Source organism: Anabrus simplex, chromosome 7 (genome assembly GCF_040414725.1).
Source record: "Anabrus simplex isolate iqAnaSimp1 chromosome 7, ASM4041472v1, whole genome shotgun sequence".
NCBI classification, from domain to species: domain Eukaryota; kingdom Metazoa; phylum Arthropoda; class Insecta; order Orthoptera; family Tettigoniidae; genus Anabrus; species Anabrus simplex.
In genome coordinates, this window is record NC_090271.1 from 300,738,830 (window position 1) to 300,764,389 (window position 25,560).

General features: G+C 41.7%; 1 protein-coding gene across 1 annotated transcript in view; it reads left to right on the plus strand.

Moving 5' to 3' along the window:
* Nucleotides 1-25,560, plus strand: part of LOC136877821 (kin of IRRE-like protein 2) — a 981,929-nt gene that overhangs the window by 35,651 nt on the left and 920,718 nt on the right. Inside the window, exon 2 of the mRNA XM_068228754.1 lies at nt 1,044-1,168. Coding sequence (XP_068084855.1) covers nt 1,044-1,168 — 125 coding nt within the window. The remainder of the gene's footprint in view (nt 1-1,043; nt 1,169-25,560) is intronic.

Genomic DNA, 25,560 nt, shown 5'->3' on the forward strand with positions numbered 1-25,560 from the left:
CTACCATTTCGAGATTTACTTCTTTGCCTGAGGTCCTAAGTCAACGTAAGGACATCATATCATGAAAAGAAGAGCATAACCGTAATTTTTGTTATTATATGTATTTTAATGTTATAAATATTCGCGCAACATTGCCTTTGTCTGGTGTACATGAGTTTTACTCATCACATAATCTGTGTTTTTTATTTGGCTGAAGATGACCACTAAGTGGCTGAAACTAAACCCACGACTGATGTAATATTATTTACTTGATACATTGTATTGAAGAGGTCAATTTATTTCTTATAATTGCACTTCAATATGGAACAAAATTAAATTTACAGCTTGTAAATGGGAGATTATTTTAACACAGTATTTAAGTACACTGTGCCCAATGTATTGTAAAATACGTCGACATACATTAGTGAGGTAAGGCGTATCAAACGAAATATACTTTAAGAAGGACTCAGCCCAATGGCGTAAAGATACTGGGCCAGCTTATTACCTGGAGGTCTCGAATTCGAAGTTTGGAGAGTGAAGATAATTTGTGCGAGACGGAAAGCTCGAATACGGTTTTGTCAGCTCCGTGAGAAAAAGTGAAGTTCTGAATAATAATTAAGGCAACAGAAACTGTATGAAGAAAAGAAATTTTACTGAGGAACTCGTCGTGCTGATTTTATGCCCGTAAAACATATGAGCGTATCTGAACGGATAACAGTTTTATTGGCAAGCAAGGCCGTATATCTAAGAACAGATGTCACTGACTTATTTAAACTCTTTTATAAATTAAACCAGAACTTGAGTTCTTAACATTTATTGATATTACCAACACTCTTAGATTTATAATGTGGTTAGATTTCGTGTTGACATAAAAAATGTAAGAAATACAGTCAATATATCTATGAGCAAAGTATTTTAATGTCAAATATGGAGACACGAATGTCGAGGGAGAATCCTGTACATTTTCTGTAACTTTCCGTATTTTGAAAACTGTATGGATACTTTAAACGCAGTAACTTCTGTATAGAATACGAATTCTTAAAGTTTGTTATCTCTCTTTACAGTAAATGGAATTCAGAGATTCGACCAACAGCCTGAATACACTGAAGTTAACCCCCGGGAGGATGCAGTGCTCACATGCAAAGTCTACAACAAGCGTGGCACTTGTTCTTGGCAGAAGGACAACAAGGTGAGTTTAAGGCTTCATTTCCAACGTTTTCTGCTGTGGTATAGTTACATTGTTAATAATCTGTCATTTATTTAAATTCCATCATAAGTGGATAGTTTACTATGAAACATATACATATTGATCTGTTATTTTAACTTTCACATTTAGTTTAGTGCAATGGTCACTTGGACAGAGATGTTAGACAGTATCCCTTAAAAAAAGATATTAAAATAGCTTCTAGATGATGGTATTTCTTTTATTACGTATTAAGAATATACTATTGCAGTCAATAAGTTCGTTGCCAATACGGCGTACACTGTCGTACTGCAGTCAAGTTATTGAATTGGCGCTTACAGTCTAGGCTGCTCAGTGTTCACCAATGTACGTACTACAGTCGGTAAATTCGTGGACTGGCGCCTACAATATAGACAATACGGCGTACACTCTTGTACTGCAGTCAATAAATTATTGCATTGGCGCTTACAGTGTATGCAATACAGTGTACGCCCGTGTACGTACTGCAGTCGATATGTTCGCGGACTGGCGCTAACAGTTCACGGATCACAGTCTCTTGATCTGTCTTTTCGCGTCCTTCCCCCGTCGTAGTGATCTGTGCGATTTCAAATTCATCACCTCAAACGGTTAGCCAGCTGATTTTCGTAATCTTTGGTAGAAGTTTAAATTTGTCTGTTGCTTAAACTACGACATTCTGAAGTACCGCCGCTGCATTTAACCACTCTTCACAACAGAGACCGTAGTTCTGCTTATGCTGTATGCGCGCATCTGCCTCTTGCTGGAACTAGCGTAGAACTGCCACGGCAACATCCTGTGGTGCAAACTATCTTCTGTAGTGCACCACAGCGACCCTAGACGGTCAGTACACGAACTTAATGACTCCACTACGTATGTTTATTTGTGGGACATTTCTTTGTCTTAATTATTATGAAAGGAACGGAGCGCAGTGTAACCAGAGATATTAATGATTTATGACTAATCCTTAGTATATAGGCAAGGTTTCTTATAATTCTATCTGCCTATCTAAGCTGGGAATTGCAGATAAAATGCGAAAAGTGTCGATGTCCACCTCTCCGTTAGACGGCCTATTTTCATATATTTCGAAGTAAGTAATGATGTCCTATATTTTTGCGTAAGAAATTGAAAGGACATTCTTTTGTTTTACAGCCAGGGACTCATATCGTATCCTTCAATGTGGTCCTCTTATGTAGCCTTTCATCATTGTTTCTAGATACATCGGATGTATACTTAGGATCCTTAGTTGTAACATAAAATACTTGTTAATTAAGCGTCACTAGAGCGAACTTAAATGTCTTTATAAAATGTTGTCGTCTTTCTTATTTATGGTCTTCTATAATGTTACAATATGACCAAACATATCACAACCAAAACAATCCTATTTTTCACGGTAGGTATATCCACTAGTGAAATATATAAAATCGGTGGTGATTTGTGTTATAACGTCATAAGCTTTGACGTATCCATTTGATAATAGTCCAACTTTCGTGCTTCCGAATCCAGTGTAGTGCTCATTTTCTCCTTAATACACAGGATGGTCGGATACCACGTGATATGAGCATTAGAGAGTTTGTCATGTGTATTTATTTATTCGTATCTGAAGCATACATTTTACGTAAGATAATGGTACTTAATGACATATATATTAAATATTATTTCCCCAGAAATTTGCCAAATGACGGGCATTAGGTGTCGCAGCCATCGAGTCTACATTGTGCAACTTAAAGGAGAGTTACTACAATTCATAAAATGGGCTGTGGGTAGGTCTTCACCACATTCACATAGCTTGGATGTGCCAGGAAAGCCCCACTTTACCACATTGATTTTTGACCTACAATCCCAGTGCGAAACCTGTTCGACGTCTTCCAAGTAGACCAATGTTCCTCATGTCCTGGGGGAGATGATAAATTGGTATCATCCAACCAGCAAGCTGAGGATTTCTAGTTCTCCATAATCTCAACCTTTTGGATTGAGCAGATTTGTTTAGATCTTCGGTTGTATTCAGAAAACTCCTCCCAGACCTCAGTCGTCCGTTGGAAGATTCATATCCATACAATGGGTGTGCATAACAAGCAAGTACTTTAGTTCTCTATTTCATGGATGCAACATCCCTTCTAATATCTGGTGGGGCGATTCCAGCCAAACAGTAGATTCCACCGCATGGTGTTGGCCTCAAACAGCCAGTGATAATTTGCATGTTTAATTTAGAGAAACGTCAACTTGTTTAGCAATACTAAATTTGTACCAAACACGACAAGCGTACTCTGAAGCGGAGTAACACAGAGCCAGGGATGTAGTTCTCATCGTTTTCGGACGTGTACACCAACTGATTCCAGACACTTTGCCAAGGATGCTGTTTCTAGATGATACTTTATGCTTGGTATTCATGCAGTGTTGTTTGTAGATGAGGACACGATCCAGTGTTACACCTAAATTCTTAGGTGTTGGGCAGTGATTTAGTTTCGTATCTTCCCATTCTACCTGCAGTTTCCCTGAAGCCTGCCTGTTCTTTTAATGGAAGGCACATACCTGACTTTGAGATGGGTTAGGCTTCAATTGGTTTCCTCTGTAGTAGTAGGATAGTTTAGGAAGAGCCTCTTATAACTACAACTTCTGAGCAGTTTTCTTGAGTAGTAATAGCTCGAACATCCACTTATATAAAGCTTCTGGTACTAACTGGAAGAGATTAGTCATTCGTATAGATATTGAAGAGCATAGGGGAGAGAAAACTGCATTGTGGCAAATCATTCCTTTGTTTCCTCCATCGACTATTCTGATCTTGAAATCGACGAAGAACCTACGATTCTGGAGAAGATTGATAATGACTTGAGTCATCTTGTAATCGTTTTTCATGGTGTGTAGTTTTCGCAACAGTATACGGTGATTAACGGGATCATATGCAGCAGATACGTCGATAAAAGCCACCCCTGTGAATATATGATTTTGTTATCCATCTTACATATACTATGTCATATGGAGGACCTGTGAAGTACAGCTTTTCCCTTCCGGAATTCTGCTTGCTCTGGGATGTAAAGTGGTTCAATGATTAAGTCCTTCAAGGATCATCCGTTCTAGGATCCTGTACAGAAGACACAACAGTGAGATAGTCTGTAATTTCTCGCACCGTTTGGATCATTCCCAGGTTTGAGAACAGCGATTTCTCCGGCTTTCCTTCACACACACGCACATAGTAACTTGCAGGTGTTTATTCAGTTATTTATAAAGTAAACGTTTTAGTGGGTGTATCAGTCTCCTGCTCACAATTCCTCTCAATTCCTTTATTCTGAAGTCGACATCGATTAGATGATCGTCCATTTTGCAGAATTTGATGTGCAATTTGGCTTGCAGTGACACTGGAATGTGTTGATGTCTTATTAGAATCACTACTGAGTCGTCTAAGTAATCGCCAAGTTTTTGACTACTCTTATCCATCAACCTTAACCACTGTGCCAGTTTTACTTCAGAAATAGAAGAAATTAGTTGTTGTCCCCTTGTGATGGTGTCATTGGTGGAAGATTTTTCTTCGAATAGTTTATAATACTCTGTCATGAGGGCAGAGGCTTGCTGAGTTAGACATTGTACACTGACTGACAGAGCAAAAGCAACACCAAGAAGGAGTGATTCGAAAGGGATGAAAGTTGGGGAAAAAGCAGAGACGGTACGGACGAATAATTGATGTTTATTTCAAACCGATATGCAGGTTACACAATGCGCACGGCATCGACTCAGTAGGATGTAGGACCACCGCGAGCGGCGATGCACGCAGAAACACGTCGAGGTACAGAGTCAATAAGAGTGCGGATGGTGTCCTGAGGGATGGTTCTCCATTCTCTGTCAACCATTTGCCACAGTTGGTCGTCCGTACGCGGCTGGGGCAGAGTTTGCAAACGGCGTCCAATGAGATCCCACACGTGTTCGATTGGTGAGAGATCCGGAGAGTACGCTGGCCACGGAAGCATTTGTACACTTCGTAGAGCCTCTTGGGAGATGTGAGCAGTGTGTGGGCGGGCATTATCCTGCTGAAACAGAGCATTGGGCAGCCCCTGAAGGTACGGGAGTGCCACCGGCCGCTGCACATGCTGCAAGTAGCGGTGGGCATTTAACGTGCCTTGAATACGCACTAGAGGTGACGTGGAATCATACGCAATAGAGCCCCAAACCATGATGCCGCGTTGTCTAGCGGTAGGGCGCTCCACAGTTACTGCCGGATTTGACCTTTCTCCACGCCGACGCCACACTCGTCTGCGGTGACTATCACTGACAGAACAGAAGCGTGACTCATCGGAGAACACGACGTTCCGCCATTCCCTCATCCAAGTCGCTCTAGCCCGGCACCATGCCAGGCGTGCACGTCTATGCTGTGGAGTCAATAGTAGTCTTCTGAGCGGACGCGGGAGTGCAGGCCTCCTTCAACCAATCGACGGGAAATTGTTCTGGACGATACTGGAACAGCCAGGGTGTCTTGCACATGCTGAAGAATGGCGGTTGACGTGGCGTGCGGGGCTGCCACCGCTTGGCGGCGGATGCGCCGATCCTCGCGTGCTGACGTCACTCGGGCTGCGCCTGGACCCCTCGCACGTGCCACATGTCCCTGCGCCAACCATCTTCGCCACAGGCGCTGCACCGTGGACACATCCCTATGGGTACCGGCTGCGATTTGACGAAGCGACCAACCTGCCCTTCTCAGCCCGATCACCATACCCCTCGTAAAGTCGTCTGTCTGCTGGAAATGCCTCCGTTGACGGCGGCCTGGCATTCTTAGCTATACACGTGTCCTGTGGCACACGACAACACGTTCTACAATGACTGTCGGCTGAGAAATCACGGTACGAAGTGGGCCATTCGCCAACGCCGTGTCCCGTTTATCGTTCGCTACGTGCGCAACACAGCGGCGCATTTCACGTCATGAGCATACCTCAGTGACGTCAGTCTACCCTGCAATTGGCATAAAGTTCTGACCTCTCCTTCTTGGTGTTGCATTTGCTCTGTCAGTCAGTGTATGTAGTTTTTTCTGCATCCTCTAGGGATTGTGGCTCTTGAACACACCCGGATGATATTATTGAACTCTTGATATGCTTCTGGAATTCGATTGTGTGGTTTTATCTTCTCGTCCAGTAAGTTGGTGAAACTTTCCCAGTTAGATTTCTTAAAATTATTTCTCCGTTTAAAGTAGACCAATTGACATACTAGTGGGCGCTGTATATTCAGAATAGGAGCCCATACAGATTTAACGCATTGATGTGCTATCTTCTCGCTAAATATAAAGTCTGGATTATAGCTCCGCTTCCATCTTCTTCTTCTTCATGTGCCATCTTCTAGCGAAGGTTGGCGGACAACATGGCGATCCTGAATTTGGACGCAGCGACGCGGAAGAGAGCCATCGTGTCCAACCCATACCAGTCTACGAGGTTCCTCATCCATAGAGTTCGTCGTCTACCAGGACTCCTACGTCCTTCTAATCTTCCCTGTATAACAAGCTGCAGGATTCTGTACTTATCATTCCGCATTATATGCCCGAAGTATTCCATCTTCCGCCTTTTAATAGACAGCATGACTTCAGTCTTCTTTCCAAGTCGTCCCAACAACTCAGAATTCCGGATTTTGTCTGTCCACGAAATGCGAAGCATCCGTCTGTATACCCACATTTCGAATGTTTTCAGTCTTTTACAGAGGGCTTGATTAAGTGTCCAGCCTTCCAATCAATAAAGTAACGTGGGAAAGACGTAGGCATGGACCAGACGGAGCCTTAGGTTTAGTTGTAGTTTGCAGTTGTTGAGCAGTTTATTCATCTGCATGAAGATGCTTCTCGCATGTTCAATGCGGACCCGTATTTCTTGGCTGCACTCCCATTTCTGGTTAAGGTAACATCCTAGATATTGGTATTGGTGAACCCTAGCAGTGGGTTCATTGTCGAGAGTGAGCTTCACGTGGACGTCTTGCAGTTTACTGATGACCATGAACTGGGTTTTCTAAATGTTTATTTTCAGTCCTCTGCTTTTGCAAGCAACATTCACTTTGTCTAATAATACTTGAAGTCTTCTGCGTTGTCTGCTAGCAATACCTTGTCGTAAGCATAACGGAGGTTGTTTAGACGTTCCCCGTTGATAACCATGCCTATGGTAGACAGTTCTTCCAGAGCTTCTGCAAGGATAGACTCTGAGTAAATTTTGAAAAGTAGAGGCAATAATACGCAGCCTTGTCGAACGCCACGGCGGATGTACACTGACTGACAGAGCAAATGCAACACCAAGAAGGAGTGGTCAGAACTTTATGCCAATTGCAGGGTAGACTGACGTCACTGAGGTATGCTCATGATGTGAAATGCGCCGCTGCGCTGCGCACGTAGCGAACGATAAATGGGACACGGCGTTGGCGAATGGCCCACTTCGTACCGTGATTTCTCAGCCGATAGTCATTGTAGAACGTGTTGTCGTGTGCCACAGGACACGTGTATAGCTAAGAATGCCAGGCCGCCGTCAACGGAGGCATTTCCAGCAGACAGACGACTTTACGAGGGGTATGGTGATCGGGCTGAGAAGGGCAGGTTGGTCGCTTCGTCAAATCGCAGACGATACCCATAGGGATGTGTCCACGGTGCAGCGCCTGTGGCGAAGATGGTTGGCGCAGGGACATGTGGCACGTGCGAGGGGTCCAGGCGCAGCCCGAGTGACGTCAGCACGCGAGGATCGGCGCATCCGCCGCCAAGCGGTGGCAGCCCCACACGCCACGTCAACCGCCATTCTTCAGCATGTGCAAGACATCCTAGCTGTTCCAATATCGACCAGAACAATTTCCCGTCGATTGGCTGAAGGAGGCCTGCACTCCCGGCGTCCGCTCAGAAGACTACTATTGACTCCACAGCATAGACGTGCACGCCTGGCATGGTGCCGGGCTAGAGCGACTTGGATGAGGGAATGGCGGAACGTCGTGTTCTCCGATGAGTCACGCTTCTGTTCTGTCAGTGATAGTCACCGCAGACGAGTGTGGCGTCGGCGTGGAGAAAGGTCAAATCCGGCAGTAACTGTGGAGCGCCCTACCGCTAGACAACGCGGCATCATGGTTTGGGGCGCTATTGCGTATGATTCCACGTCACCTCTAGTGCGTATTCAAGGCACGTTAAATGCCCACCGCTACGTGCAGCATGTGCTGCGGCCGGTGGCACTCCCGTACCTTCAGGGGCTGCCCAATGCTCTGTTTCAGCAGGATAATGCCCGCTCACACACTGCTCGCATCTCCCAAGAGGCTCTACGAGGTGTACAAATGCTTCCGTGGCCAGCGTACTCTCCGGATCTCTCACCAATCGAACACGTGTGGGATCTCATTGGACGCCGTTTGCAAACTCTGCCCCAGCCTCGTACGGACGACCAACTGTGGCAAATGGTTGACAGAGAATGGAGAATCATCCCTCAGGACACCATCCGCACTCTTATTGACTCTGTACCTCGACGTGTTTCTGCGTGCATCGCCGCTCGCGGTGGTCCTACATCCTACTGAGTCGATGCCGTGCGCATTGTGTAACCTGCATATCGGTTTGAAATAAACATCAATTATTCGTCCGTGCCGTCTCTGTTTTTTCCCCAACTTTCATCCCTTTCGAACCACTCCTTCTTGGTGTTGCATTTGCTCTGTCAGTCAGTGTATATTTCTTCTGACAGATTTTCCTCAATCTTGACTGCTGCTTTCTGACCCCAGTATAGGTTGGCAATAATCCGAATGTCTCGGTCGTCAAGTCCGATGTTCTGCAGAATTTCCATCAACTTTCCATGTTGGACTTTGTCAAATGTTTCCATCTACCATTGCTAAAAGGAGAAGGGAGCTTGCTATCATGGATAAGAGACAGATGGTGTTTCTTAGCCCATTCTAAAACACTCTCACCATTCTCATTGTCTTGTTCATAGTACCAAATACTGCTATGACTGTTGAAGTCGCTAATGAAGAAAGATACTTTCCGGTCATTGAGATTCTTAGGTGGCATGAATGAGAATGTTTCACTAGAAGGTTTATAGATGGAAACTATGAGCGACTTGCTCAATTCCACTGCGATGAATTCTATATCATTTTCTTCTGTAACTGATGTGGAGAGTATCTGGAGATCTGGCTTGATGAAGATTACACTACCATATTGTTCTTGCGGTCTCTGTACTGCCAGTTTCATACTTGGTATTCTAGGACGTGGCTGGCGTACATCCCTGTGAGTCTCCTGTACACACATTGCATCACAGTTTGTTGTTTGGCAAAGTTCTTGTACGAGCTGTTGTTTACAAATTGACATACCGTCTATATTTATAGATATGATGGTCATTTTTGATTCTGAAAAGAACCTTTTCTGACATATGAATGTCATTATATAGTAATAGATGTTACTTCTGGATTGGAAAGGTCAGCCGGTGCAACACCTCACCGTTGCCCAGGGACCGCCCTAATGTAAATCATACACTCTTCTGGGAAGATCTTTGCGTGTACTCCAATAAAACTGTTCCATTTTCTTTCAAGAAGGATCAATTTCCAATTTGCTTAGCATTTTTTTTCAAGATCAATAAATCTATATCTCGTCCCGTTGTCATTTTATGAACTGCTGAAGATAACCAATCAGATCACTTCGTGGACTAATTCAAATGGGCTTTGTGAACAAGTGTTTCTAAATCTGCACGTGGCCGAAGACTAGCTTGAGATCACTAATGGAAGAACAAAAACTTCGCCAAGGATTTGAACACGAACCTCTGACCACGTAGCAAGTACGCCAAGGTGACACGGGATGAAAACCACTGTGTGTTTGTGTTTGATGCTGATTTCTTGGCTTGGCTCTCAAGCTGGTATTAAGCAACGTCGGACTTAGCAACGCCTCCTCGGAAAGCTCATTTGAATTCGCCCGCAAAGCGATCCAATAGGCTAAATTCAGCAGTTGATTAAATGACAATGACGCTAGATATCAAATTATTATCTTAAAATTATCTCTCAGCATGACCAAACCCTAATGCTCAAATACGCAGTTCACACTGTTTCCGACCACCCTATATTTGTGAAAATGTATTGTCCAGCACGATGTTTCAACTTTTGTTAGTTCTTGGAAAATGAGAAACTGGTCTTTGAGGTGTCCAGCTCGTGTTATGGAGATAATTTTCCAGTGTGTTAACTTCTCCAGAGAAACATACTCGTACAAAGAGAGCAAACGATGCTCCATTAGCGCGGTGCCAGGCCGATTCATACGACTGACAGGATCACATAGCCTGCTGCACCGCTAATGGATTTCAGACCTGCTCTTCACAACTTGCCTTTGTCTCGATGACGGGAAAAACAATAGGGGCTTCTCGTAACTAGAGATGTTGATGATACTTGGCTGACGTGAAGAATAGAGGCAAGGCGTCCGTCTACCTACACCCCCATTCTGATGGATCGTGTTACAGAAAACAAACACGAAGAAGATGTCACTGTCACGGTGAGGAACATATTTTAATAAAACACAATATTTTTGTATGTTTTTATATTTTTGTCTCTTGCGAAAATATCTGGAGGTAAAACAAAATGCAATATTTCGTCTCTCCATGTTTCCCATCATTGTCCTCACATAATAATAATAATAATAATAATAATAATAATAATAATAATAATAATAATAATAATAATAATAAGCTGAAACCCGTCAAGACGGTCAATGGGGTAAATATTTATGGAGGGATATCCTTATATACATTTCTTGTACATTTTTTCTTTACGCCGCACCGACACAGATAGGTCTCTCGGTGACGATGGGATAGTAAATGGCTAGAAGTCCGAAGAAAGCGACAGTGGGGTTCGAACCCGCTATCTCTCGAATGTATGCCGATAGCCACGTGACCCAAACCGCACAGCCACTTGCCCAGTGCATTCCTTGTCAATTGCCTTTTGGCACTATTGCAACTTTCAAATATAGCTCACTTAACAATGCAATATTTAACTGGTCATGGCTGAAAACTCGCCGAGGTAAATAGAGACATTCACGTCTCTTGAGGTTCTTTGATCATGATACAAAATGCCGAGCGATTTCAAAATCGATGCCTCCTAAAATAAAATGGAAGTGTTTTATCGGATGTTGTTAATCGATTGTAGAGATTACAACTCTCTGTCCGGCTTTCCACTTGAAAATGAAAACCTACAAAATGTTTTCCAGTCAGTGACCGGGTGAAGGTTGGAATGAATGAAGAGACCATCCTGCGGCGAGGATATGAATTAAGCCGGCTGCCGAGCCTGTCGCACCCCTCTGGGTCAATGATTGATGACCGACAGATGAAATGATGTTGGAGAGTGTTGCTGGAATGAAAGATGACAGGGAAAACCGGAGTATCCGCAGAAAACCCCGTTCCTCCTCTGCTTTGTCCAGCACAAATCTCAAATGGAGTGATCGGGATTTGAACTACGGAACCCAGTGGTGAGAGGCCTACGTGCTGCCGCCTGAGCCATGGAGGCTACCCAGATTTCCACTTATTATTTCCAAATCAAACCAATTTTCGTACGAACTTCTTAAAATTAGACCCTAATGTGGTTCCCTTTAAGAGTGGTTCGGAAACCTTCCGATTTCTAAGGACCATGACTATTGCTCCAATTTTTAGACTAAGAATATGTGGAGGCAAATAATCAATTCGAAGAAATTCAAGAATTACGCCAAAGAATGAAGTAGCTGGCTTTCATCTGCGGTATTGATCTTTTGAAATGGCGTATGGCTTTTACTGCCGGGAGTGTCCCAGGACATCTTCGGCTCGCTAGATGCAGGTCTTCCAATTTTACACCCGTAGGCGACCTGCACGTCGTGTTGAGGATGATGACATATAGACCTAGCCCCGTGCCAGAGAAATTATCTAATGATGGTTAAAATTTCCGACCCTGCCAGGTATCGAACCCGGGACTCCTGTGACCAAAGGCCAGCATGCTAACCACTTAGCCATGGAGCCGGATTTATTTTTGAGGCTAGTGTATGCTCAGCGCTCTTACGGTTGAGGCGGTCTTGAAGTATTAGTGAGCGTATTGATCACTGAGAATGCCACGTTTTTCTTCAATAGTTTAAAAATATACTATAAGAATTGGTTATGCTTTCGTCAGAATACTTTACGGTGCCAGTCGGTTCAGCCGTTCTATCAAAATCGATGTTACAAAGGACAGCATGGTGTTTTAAACAGGTAGATAATAATAATAATAATAATAATAATAATAATAATAATAATAATAATAATAATAATAATAATAATAATAATAATAATAATAACTGGACAACAATCACTTTACCAGCAGGATGGACATCAAAATTAATACATCCACTACACGAAAAGGGGAATAAATCAGATCCAAATGACTGTACGGGAAAAATTTTTTATCTGGTGTTTTACGCCGCATCGACACAGGTAGGTCTTATGGCGACGATGGAAGAGTAAAGGGCTAGGGGCGGGAATGAATCAGCCGTGGCCTTAATTAAGGTACAACCCCAGCATTTGCCTGGTGTGATAATGGGAAACCACAGAAAACCATCTTCAGGGCTGCCGACGGTGGGATTCGAATCCACTATCACACGAATGCTGGATACTGGATGGGAAATTTCCAAGGCTCTCTTAGAAAGAGCTGAAGAAATACTAGAACCACAATTAGGAGAGTATCAAGCAGGATTTTAAATACCTGGGAGAATTGTAAGGAATGGTAAGGATCCATTACGTTATAACAGGGACGTATTTCGAAATGAATGTATTGGTTACAATTTGCCTTCGATACTAATGGGTCCCCTTTCTGTATCATGTACATTGAAAATAATGCACAGTAAAGAGAATTGATAACAAACACAAAAGGAAAGATAGCTATACATATAAAAGTAAACAAAATGGAAAGGATGATTCATATCACAAAAATATGTACAATAAGAAATCTCTATCCTTAAACTTGAAACTAAGACATTATCATACAGTGGCCCGACCAGAAATTCTATATGCAGCAGAAACTCTTAAACTTACAAGAACTGAGTGTCTTGAAAAATTAGAAAAAGCTGAAAGAAGAATTTTGAGAAAAATGCTGGGACCTATAAAAAACAACAATGCCGAATTTAGACTACGATCTGTATTTAAAAGTTGAACAACTGACGACTGTAATGAGGAAAAGAAGACTCCAGTGTTTTGAACACATTTATAGAATGAATAACAACAGACTAACTAAACAAATCTTCAACTTATTGAACAGTTACAAATCCAAGCCAACGTGGTTCATTGAAATTGAAAAGGATATGAAAAACTCTGGAATTAAAATAGATACGATAGAAAACAGGACACGTTTCAGAGAAGTAACACGAAAGGCAGGTTTTCAGGAGAAAAGGAAATTAAGAACTGGAAGAAAATGGACTCAAGAGGAAAAGGAAAAACATTCTCAGAAAATGAAGGAGGTTTGGAAACGAAGAAAGTTAAATGCAAATAAAATTAACCAAAACGAATTTAGTGTACCCTCAAAAGGGTTATTTGAATAATAATAATAATAATAATAATAATAATAATAATAATAATAATAATAATAATAATAAATGTTGTGAGTCTCTGAACATAGCTAGAGTGTTATTGAGCCCTTTTAGACTACGGACATGTTAATATTGAGGCAAACAACCAAATACCGTGATTTACAGTAGTGATGAGCCTTGGTATACCAAGCGAGGGATGTCCAACCCAAGGCTTGGAGATTACGAGGTGACACGTGGTTATCTATCCTCTCAACCATTATTACTGTCTTTCTAGACCGGGAGCACTATCTCATAGTCAGATAAATCGTCAGTTATTACAGTAGACCTCGCGCCAGCACTTAGAATGAAGTAAAAATCCCTGACGTAGTCCACTCGATACGAGGCAGGCTGACTACCCTAGACTAGTTATGACAAACTTAACGCGCAACTAACTACTCCGTTGTTTCGCGGCTCGGGTCAGTTGTCATTAACCGCTATCCAATTGCTCTTTCGCCACTTCATTTTCCACTACTGTAATCACTAATGTGGCTCTCGGTCAAAGGAGTGGAGAAAAGAGAACGTGAGAGTACACATCAACCTGATTTATTTGGTCCAATAAGTAAGAAGTTTGTCATATTTTTAATCAAAATACAGTTCTTCTAGACGTAATGCTGGAAAAACCAAATGATTTCTATGGAGTGGCTTAAGTTTAGTGATAGATGGTATAAATGATCACGAAGCTGTCTTTATAGTAGTTAAAATTGTAGGTGATAGAAAGGAATCTTGTAAAAGTAGTACAATTTGACAATACCATGTGGAAGATGAGAAGGACATTGGAAAATTAAAAAAGCAATTATAGTCAGTGAAAAATGGCAAATAAAAATGTAAACCGGCTATGGGATGAGGTTTTTGTTTTGCTAGTTGCTTTACGTCGCACCGACACAGATAGGTCTTATGGCGACGATGGGACAGAGAAGGACTAGGAGTGGGAATGAAACGGCCGTGGCCTTAATTAAGGTACAGCCCCAGCATTTGCCTGGTGTGAAAATGGGAATATTGAATATTGTGTTAAAAGTAAAGGTTGTAAGGAATGGTAAGGATCCATTACATTATAACAGGGACGTATTTTGAAATGAATGTATCGGTTACAATTTGCCATCGATACTTATGGGCCACCTTTCTGTATCATGTACATTCATTTTTGAGGATGAGGAATGCGACATTGGTCATGCAGACAAAATAGAGATGAAAATAAATGTTTACTATGTTCCGAAGAAACTGGATGGGCAAACATTATAAAAGACTGTTTCGAGACAAGGGACATAAGATAGGAATTTTTAGATGAAGAGGATGTGAGAAAAAATGGTACTGTGATTCTAAAGTTATTGAACAGAAAGTTGATGAATTCGCGAAGAATCGCAAAATTATTCATCATTATTAGGGGAATGTGTGAAAAAGGAAAGTAATTATTCATGATAGTCAGAAGCAGAATTGTGCCTAAGACAACCTATAAAAAATAACTCCGTTTAAGTCTAGAGTAGTGAGGTACAGTTTATGGTCATAGAATATAATTAATCTACTGTATTAGTTCAAGTAGTATACATATTTTTTCGACAGTCAATATTAATATTGATTCCAGAAATCGGATATTGTATGTAGGGATTGAGGATGACTACTGTAGTGACCTCTTTGGGAGAGAGGTCATGTCTCCGGGGTATCCGATGGACCTCTATAGCATGTCCGAGAAGTTTCATTTCTTACAATAATGTTTCTAACTCTCCTTTCAGGCCATTCTTTCTCTGTTCATTTCTAAATCACTTACAAATGTTAAATTTTGATTAGTGATATTTTTCGAAGGGGCTGCCTGGCCGAGGCGGTAAAGGCGTGCTCATTTCGCCCGGAAGGACGTGGGTTCGAATCCCCGTCAGGAAGTCGTCAAATTTAAGAAACGAGCGTTCCACTTTCGGAGGTGCATATGGCCGTGAGGTTCACTCAGCCTACACCAAAAGTGAGTACCAGGTTAATTCCTGGGGGCAAAGGCGGCCGGGCGTAGAGCTAACCACTCTACCCCATCATGTGCCGAGGTTAACAATGGTGGAAGCCTTTACCTTCCACTCCTCCAAGGGCCTTCATGGCCTGTACGGATATGACTTTGTCTTTTGTTTTGTTTTGAGATTTTTCGAACACCTTATTATTTATTTGTGTTTTTACGGCATGATTTTAATTATGGTATAAAATGTTCAATTTTGTAAACTGCAAGTATCAAAAATGAATATTACGATAAACAGTACCCTCTTCTGGATGTATGGTTTCCGAGGGTATCATCTCATCTCATCTCATATTGGAATAATTTATCAAGGGATATGTTCAATAAATTCCTAAGTCCTTTGAAAATGTTACGAGGGTACCGCGGTGGACAGAGGTATAACGATATGCGGGTATGAATGGGTGGTTATAAACCAAACCAAACCAAACCAAACCAAACCAAACCAAACCAAACCAAACCAAACCAAACCAAACCAAACCAAACCAAACCCCATGGCACTACAGCCCTTGAAGGGCCTTGGCCTACCAAGCGACCACTGCTCAGCCCGAAGGCCTGCAGATTACGAGGTGTCGTGTGGTCAGTACGACGAATCCTCTCGGCCGTTATTCTTGGCTTTCTAGACCGGGGCCGCTATCTCATCGTCAGATAGCTCCTCAATTCTAATCACGTAGGCTGAGTGGACCTCGAACCAGCCCTCAGGTCCAGGTAAAAATCTCTGACCTGGCCGGGAATCGAATCAGGGGCCTCCGCGTAAGAGGCAGGCACGCTACCCCTACGCCACGGAGCCGGCATGGGTGGATATAGAGAAGATCAAATTTCAATTTAAAATTTTTAAATTTGGAATTTTATTTCTTCCCTTTTTTCTTTTCATATTTTAAACCAATAATAATGGACTAGATCAGGTTAGCTCAAAGGCGTAAGAAATTTTTTTAGAAAAACAATCAGACAACAATGATTTAACAAGTGAGTTTGAAGCTCCCAAGTTATAATTTTACAAACAGTATACACTGTCTTATCCCCTCAACAGTTCCATTTACATAGGAAATAGAATGATAGTAGTTAACTTTAATAGGGACAACAAGGGCCCATTATACCTGGACTTAGTAAAAGGGTACTTACAGGGGTTAGACAAGGCTGTAATCTTTCACCTTTGCTGTTCGTAGTTTACATGGATCATATGCTGAAAGGTATAAAATGGCAGGGAGGGATTCAGTTAGGTGGAAATGTAGTAAGCAGTTTGGCCTGTGCTGACGACTTGGTCTTGATGGCAGATTGTGCCGAAAGCCTGCAGTCTAATATCTTGGAACTTGAAAATAGGTGCAATGAGTATGGTGTGAAAATTAGCCTCTCGAAGACTAAATTGATGTCAGTAGGTAAGAAATTCAACAGAATTGAATGTCAGATTGATGATACAAAGCTAGAACAGGTCTTAGGTTGTGTGTTCTCCCAGGATGGTAATATAGTAAGTGAGATTGAATCAAGGTGTCGTAAAGCTAATGCTGTGAGCTCGGAGTTGCGATCAACAGTATTCTGTAAGAAGGAAGTCAGCTCCCAGACGAAACTATCTTTACATCGGTCTGTTTTCAGACCAACTTTGCTTTACGGGAGCGAAAGCTGGGTGGACTCAGGATATCTTATTCATAAACTAGAAGTAACACACATGAAAGTAGCAAGAATGACTGCTGGTACAAACAGGTGGGAACAATGGCAGGAGGGTACTCGGAATGAGGAGATAAAGGCTAATTTAGGAATGAACTCGATGGATGAAGCTGTACGCACAAACCGGCTACGGTGATGGGGTCGTGTGAGGCGAATGGAGGAGGATAGTTTACCTAGGAGAATAATGGACTCTGCTATGGAGGGTAAGAGAAGTAGAGGTAGACCAAGACGACGATGGTTAGACTCGGTTTCTAACGATTTAAAGATAAGAGGTATAGAACTAAATGAGGCCACAACACTAGTTGCAAATCGAGGATTGTGGCGACGTTTGGTAAATTCACAGAGGCTTGCAGACTGAACGCTGAAAGGCATAACAGTCTATAATGATAATATATGTATGTATTTATGTATGTTAGTAAAAGGAAAAGGTTAAAGTTATTGGCCGGAAATCAAAATTTTCGGAGAGGAACTCGTGCACTCCTTTGAGATAACTTGAAAAATGTCCGACTCGTTGGCTGAATGGTCAGCGTACTGGCCTGCGGCTGAGAGGGTCCCGGGTTCGTTTCCCAGCCGGGTCGGGGATTTTAACCTTCATTGGTTAATTCCAATGGCCCGGGGCTGGGTGTTTGTGCTGTCCCCAACATCTCTGCAACTCACACACCACACATAACACTATCCTCCACCACAATAACACGCAGTTACCTACACAAGGCAAATGCCACCCACCCTCATCGGAGGGTCTGCATTATAAGGGCTGCACTCGGCTGGAAATAGCCACACGAAATTATTAATATTATTACTTGAAAATTGCCTAAAACCCTATTTGGGCTGATGGCTTTATGTTACAGAGGCTAATAGGTGACTAGATGGAGAGAAACTTTAAATAACTAATACAAGATAAAAAGTTTGCGAGATCATAGTCACCTCAATACGAAGTTTAAATGGAATGGAGGAGGGTTGCCACTGTTTATCCCCTAAGTTCAATTAAGATCCTAAACCAGATTGTGAATTTACATGGTCGGATTACATTAAGAAAGCTTTCTGAGACTATTACATGATTAAAATATGTCTGCCATTACATTGAGCTGGTGGAACTTCCGGAGATGGACGAGCCAAGCCCTCCTCTGCCTCCTCTACTAACACACTCCACTGGTGGACTGGAGCGATCAAAAGACAACATGGCTCAAAAGGTCCCAGTTTTTATAGCAAAGAGGAAGGTTCCAGAATCCTCTGGGCTGAAGCCCTGGGCACACCCACAGATTCTACTGGTTGATTAAATAAAATTCAAAAATTCCTGATTGGTTGATAAAATCTAAGTAAATAATCCCGTACTGGCTGCAAGTTTAAACGGGCGGGAAGTGAGAGAAGTGCTAGAAATTTTAGGATATCAAAAACGATCTACAAACAATTCAGTTTAGGAAACCGCGACACACAAAATTACTTCTAAAATCGATTGTTCAACCTCGCACCAGACGGCGCACTTAAGTCGACAGTACAGAAATCTGACGAGAAACGTCCAAACTTCTTCCACTCGCAGTTTCAGAATTTATATTACAGATGGCCTTCTAGAAGGCACTTGATTTAAGTGCAAGGAGCGGCTGTACCTCCAGTACAGAAAACGTTGAAGAAAAGTCTAGGTAGACAATCGACAGGGAAACTGCCTCCTGAGTAACAGCCCTAAGTACAGATAATTGATTGATTTATTGATTAATTAATTATAATTTCGTTAATAATTAAATTTACAACAGATTTTAACATTCAATTTTTAATTTTTTTAATATATGCTTTACGTCTCACCGACACAGATATGTCTTATGGTGACGAAGGAAGAGAAAAGGCCCAGGAAGTGGAAGGAAGTGGCCGTGGCCTTAATTAAGGTACAGCCCCGGCATTTGCCTGGTGTGAAGATGGGAAACCATGGAAAACCACCTTCAGGGCTGCCGACAATGGGGCTCGAACCCACTATCTCCCGATTACTGGATACTGGCCGCACTTAAGCGACTGCAGGTATCGAGCTCGGTCACATTCAATTTTTCAGTGATGGAATATCCGAGTTCGAGGTGCGAAGTGCATGCACCGGTAGCATGTTGAATCCCTAAATTCTTAATTTATGTATGAGGTGAGTATTTAACAGAGAAAATGCGTCCGTACAGAAGGTCATCTCCGAAAACAGGTAATTTGTAGTCTGAAGCGTTTTCTATTACTCCCAGTACTTGACAGGAACAGCAAGTATTTTGCCCTCGAGGGCTGGCAGGTGCTTGTATGTGGGAGGATGTTAGCTTGTAATTGGTGTACCAGCCTTGTTAACGTCACGACCAGTGTTCTCTGTTGTCTTGGACTCTAGGAGTAAGCCACCACTTTTGGTCCCGAACCAGAGAGAAGATAAATGCCATGGAGATGAGAGTGATTTAGTGAAATGGGTCGCCGGAACACAGGACAGGACAGAGTCCGTGGTTTTGTCCACGCGAGGACGTTCCGTACATAAATTACCCACTGTAGGTGGGTCTCAGCTGGAAGCTTCACGGAATGTTTAAGATAGACTCCCCCACTCATCGTCCTCTTCATGCAGAGTTTTATGATTGTGTCAGATAATAAATGAGAAGATTATGGAAATCTAGCACTTTAGTAAAATGTTCAAACGTTATCTGCAGTTAATCCTGGAGAGGTGACACTTGTAAACGAACAGGACTTGACACTATAATTTACGTTGCTCGCCAGAAATGTAAACGTACAAAATGATTGAAATAAAATATGAAGAGTTTAATTACATACTTGCAGGTGTAAATTTCCAAATCCTTGTAAAGCTTCTATTTATCCCTTTACTCTCCAGGGTTGGTTTTTGTCTCCGACTCAGCGAGGGATCCCATCTCTACCATCTCAAGAAGAGTGTCCTGCAGCATGAGACTTTAGGGAATACAACTGGGAAGGAGGATCAGTACCACGCCCAGGTGGTCTCACCTGCTATGCTGAACGGGGCTTTGAAGGTTGGGAGGATTGGAAGAGATAGACAAGCAAGATGGAAAGGAGCGGCCATTGCGTTAAGTTAGGTACCATACCGCCATTTGCCTGGAGGAGAACTGAAAAACCACTTCGAGGATGGCTGAGGTGGGAATCGAACCATACTCTACTCATTTGACCTCCCTGGTCTGAGTGGACACCGTTACCGCTCACGTACCACTTCTCAATTTTTTGACAACGTCAGGAATCGAACCCGAGCCTCCGGGCTGCCAGCTAATCGCCCTAACCACTACACCACAAAAGCGGACAACATTGTAAGAAACATTTAACATTAATAATCTCAAGGCGTAGGGGAATGTCGAAGACGTATCGGTATTAGATTCCAATTCACCCCTCTTGATAGTACGTTAATATTGAAAACATAATGTCTACAAGAAGATTTTTTAAAAAATCAAACGACGCAGACATATAAATAAGAAACGAAATCTGGGGCTATTCCACAAGTTATTTTAATAAAAGTATTGCTATTGTAAAATTAATTGTTTTCAACGCTTTGTTTTCAGTAATTAGAGGTAGGTAAGACTTAAGATGCGCTTCATGAAAATATTTTGTTTTTGAACTATCTCAGTCTCTCTTTCATAAAAATTAAAAGCACCATTCAGACAAGCCCTATGGTTGGTGATATTCTGAAAGCACATTGTTTTAGATGTTAAATGCGTATAGATACAACCAGGGGCTATTCAGGAAATATCTAAATGATCATTTTATTCTGATACCAGTCAACATCAAATGATATCAAATCAAAACAAAAGTCATCTCTACAATGTGTGTGTCTGTTTACAAGTATTAAAGCAAAACTTGAATTTAAACATATTGTGTTGATACCCTACAGGAAGCAAAATTATGGATATATTATAGATCAATATAACAGGGTACGTTCCTACCATACCACTATCTATCTCGGATTCGAAACTCTGGAACAGGTAAGATTCTGAGGATGGCATCCCTATCAACTGTATAAATATCATCAGCTTGAGGGAACACAAGTGTGGAAGCAGTAAATCTACTGTGTCCTCTTGTGAACTTCACTTCAGATTTGTTATCATTCAAAACTTTTTTGAAACATTCAACATAAAGTTTGACAGGGTTTGTTTGTCTTGTATATTACCACTACTCAAGAATTTTCAGAGATAGAGAATTGCGCCTGAAATACTACTGCATCGGTGCCGTGAATTGAAACATCTTATTGATGAGGTTCTTCGGTTGAAACATCACTTATGTCATTGATCTCCATATTCCTGACTCTGTGTAGAGTAAGGTCATTACTACACTGAACCTCTAGGTAGGTTTCCATGACACCATCACCTGGGGTAACTTTTAGTTTTCTCTTTGTACGTGGCTGACTCTTTTTCAGCTGCAAGGCTCTGAGTAATGCAACACAACACTCTGATACAGACTCCTGTACCTCAGACGCGTTATGTCACTGAATCTCTGGTGGTTTCTGTAGCTCTCCCTCTGGGTTCATTGATCGTATTGAACATGCCTGGAACCAGAGATCAAGTCTGTTTTATATTAGGCGCTATTTCCTCCAGCAGTTACTTCAGTAATGAAGGGAATGCATCATTCGAAACGGTTTGGTCATTTTCATTTTTCCGTGAGTCTAGCACCTTTCTCCAGGCCTTTTAACGTGCACCCACAAATCGTAACATCCAGTGGCCGAAGCAAACGGTGCCATTGAGCGGCAGACACACAAAAGCAATATTCAACCTCTCACATTTCTTACAACATCCATTACAAACTGTGATGACAAGTGGTCGCCGATGATCACATTTGGTCCCTCTCGTTTCTAGGGCCATGAGGTGACAATATAACAATTTCTCAAACACAGAGCATCAAACCACCCAATTATATTTCGGTTATACCGTGCGGTTAGGGGTGCGCAGCATTGAGTTGCATTCCAGAGACAGTGGGTTCGAACCCAAATGTTGGCCGCCCTGAAGATCGTTTTACGTGGTTTACCATTTTCTCACCAGTCAAACTCTGGGGCTGTACCTTAATAAAGGGCACGGCGCTTCCATCACACTCATAGCCCTTTCCTATCTCATTGTCACCATAAGAAATATCTGTGTCGGCGCGATGTAAAGCAACTTACAGATTTCGGCTATGCACAGTCAAAAGTGGACCTCCTCCTTTCTAAGTGTCGCAGAGATTTTCTGTTTTGTAAGCAACATACAGAGGTAACATTTCACCGTCATCCATACCAGCAAACATAACAGATATACCACTTTATGAGAAATTTACTATCGTTGTATGATGACATAAAACCATCCTTAAATACGTAGTGCGATTACCTGGAGATCATAATTCATAATATTCCTATTAGGCACATCATCATGAGATGTTTCCAGTTTTAATGTTGGAAGCATTTATTAGCAGACAATGTAGGAGTCTCCAATTGTGCCGAAAGTTGAAGGGCCGGAAATGTTTCAAATTATGATTGTTGGATCTCTCTATCAAACTTAAAAAGCAAATTTCGAAAATCACTTCCGGCCTAAATACAATTTCGGAAAAACAGGCTAAAATTGCTTCTTTCCTTATTCGTTTCCTTTTTTATTCAAATCTTAGCCAAATTAACATAAATCTTTCTGTGATGTGTTCCTCTGTTCATTATCGTCAGGTGATTTTTGATTTTTGAAAAATGTACACACCCAGTATAGTTATAAGGGCTTAAGTGAAACTCTGCATTGACTCGCATTAGTAGTGGTAAAACAAGGCAAATTGCTAATCTAATCCACTATACAATGATGATTAAGAAGAGGATTGTAATTTTTAGGAATAAATAAAAAATATATTTTCACACTTTATTATATTTTATCTACCTAAAATTCGTGGCTCATATCCCTAGGATGTTTTCGAAAATGTGTTGCTTGCCTGAAGGACTAGAACTTTGAATTTTTGTAAATATTCAAAAATTTCCTCTTCTGTCAAAGCAGCTAGATTTGGTTTGATATTATGCTATTTTCTTTGACTTAACTCCAATATGTGTCTCTTCAGGAATGAAAGATACCGATAAATAACCGGTACATTCTTCTTGGAAATCTCGTCTTCCGTTCTTGTCCAGGTAACAGTTGACTAACCGTGGTAGTCCAACAGAGCACCCCAGTATCTTAATGTGATATTGTGCTGCACTCTACTGGTTTCTTCTGCAGCTGACAGTACTGTAGGTTGCCCTGATGGAGAATGGCTATATTTGCTATGAACATGGAATGGAGTGTGCCGATTGTTACTTTGTAAATTTTTCGGGCATCATATAATCTTAAAATACTGTATTTCACCTTTTAGAGTATAATGCTCCCATCCCCCAATATCGGATCATCTTAAACTAGGGAGGAATCGTTTATTGTAGTACAAAATATGTTTTGATAAATGCGTTCCTTTCCTTTATTTATCTATTACTACATTAGACATTACAATTAAACGTATTAACTACTCGTCTTTCAACTTAATCTCTAAAAGAAAACAAGAATCATTCCTCCGTACTGCACTAAGACAGTTTCTGAAATTCCCTAAAATATGAAAACTCACTGAAAAGTTTAATTTCTTTTACCCCAGAACCTCTTTATAAACCACGTTTGCGGCATTGCCTTTTGGGGCAAAGTCAACCAGGCTACTCGCAGAGCTAACTCTGGAACATGCGACATGGAAAGATATACGTGTTTCCTTACTTTTTAAAGGAGGATCCAAATACCTATTTAGACGTCTGTAGTATCATCAGTTTTTGAGATATAAGTATCCTCATAAAAAGGATTCAACTCCTTCTTCACTTCTTTCCAAACACTCCCACCCCCCAACCCTACAGTGCATTTTTCGAAAACAAAAAATGGGTGCTTCTTTCCTTTCAAAGGATATTCCAAATACCACTTTTTACGTATGTAACGTAAAGATTGTGGGATATATTAATTTTTAAAATTCACCCTATTTTCACTACTTTCAACTTCTCTGAAGTGAATTTTCCAGAAGCAAAATATACGTTCATTATTTTTAAAGGACATTTCATGTACCAATTTTAACGTCCGTTTCATCTTCAGTTTTGAGATATAAGTATCCTCATAAAAATATTCAACCCTTGTTCACTTATTCATACCCCCTTAAGTAGATTTTCCGAAAAAATACGTGTTGTGTTTATTTTTAAATTTGATTCCAAATACCCATTTTCACATGAGATATACATATACTCATTTTAAAATTCATCCCCCTTTTCATCTCCTTAACGACAGAATGTCCAGAAATCCTTTCTTACAGAGCACCTACTCTGTAATACAAATATATCCCCAAACTTTCATATCTTTATGTTCAGTAGTGTTGGCTTGGCGATGATGAATCAGTCAGTCAGTCAGTCAGTCAGTCAGTCAGTCAGTCAGTCAGTCAGTCAGTCAGTCAGTCAGTCAGTCAGTCAGTCAGTCAGTCAGTCAGTCAGTCAGTCAGTCAGTCAGTCAGTCAGTCAGTCAGTCAGTCAGTCAGTCAGTCAGTCAGTCAGTCAGTCAGTCAGTCAGTCAGTCAGTCAGTCAGTCAGTCAGTCAGTCAGTCAGTCAGTCAGTCAGTCAGTCAGTCAGTCAGTCAGTCAGTCAGTCAGTCAGTCAGTCAGTCAGTCAGTCAGTCAGTCAGTCAGTCAGTCAGTCAGTCAGTCAGTCAGTCAGTCAGTCAGTCAGTCAGTCAGTCAGTCAGTCAGTCAGTCAGTCAGTCAGTCAGTCAGTCAGTCAGTCAGTCAGTCAGTCAGTCAGTCAGTCAGTCAGTCAGTCAGTCAGTCAGTCAGTCAGTCAGTCAGTCAGTCAGTCAGTCAGTCAGTCAGTCAGTCAGTCAGTCAGTCAGTCAGTCAGTCAGTCAGTCAGTCAGTCAGTCAGTCAGTCAGTCAGTCAGTCAGTCAGTCAGTCAGTCAGTCAGTCAGTCAGTCAGTCAGTCAGTCAGTCAGTCAGTCAGTCAGTCAGTCAGTCAGTCAGTCAGTCAGTCAGTCAGTCAGTCAGTCAGTCAGTCAGTCAGTCAGTCAGTCAGTCAGTCAGTCCATGTTATTTTAAATATATAGTTTAGCTACAAACTTGGCCGGTAACCATTATTACGTAGAAAATTTGGGCCATCTCTACCACCGCTAGATGACGGACCAATCGCCTGTACAGAGTAGTTGACTCATGGTGGCTACATGTTATCAATCAATCAATCAATCAATCAATCAATCAATCAATCAATCAATCAATCAATCAATCAATCAATCAATCAATCAAT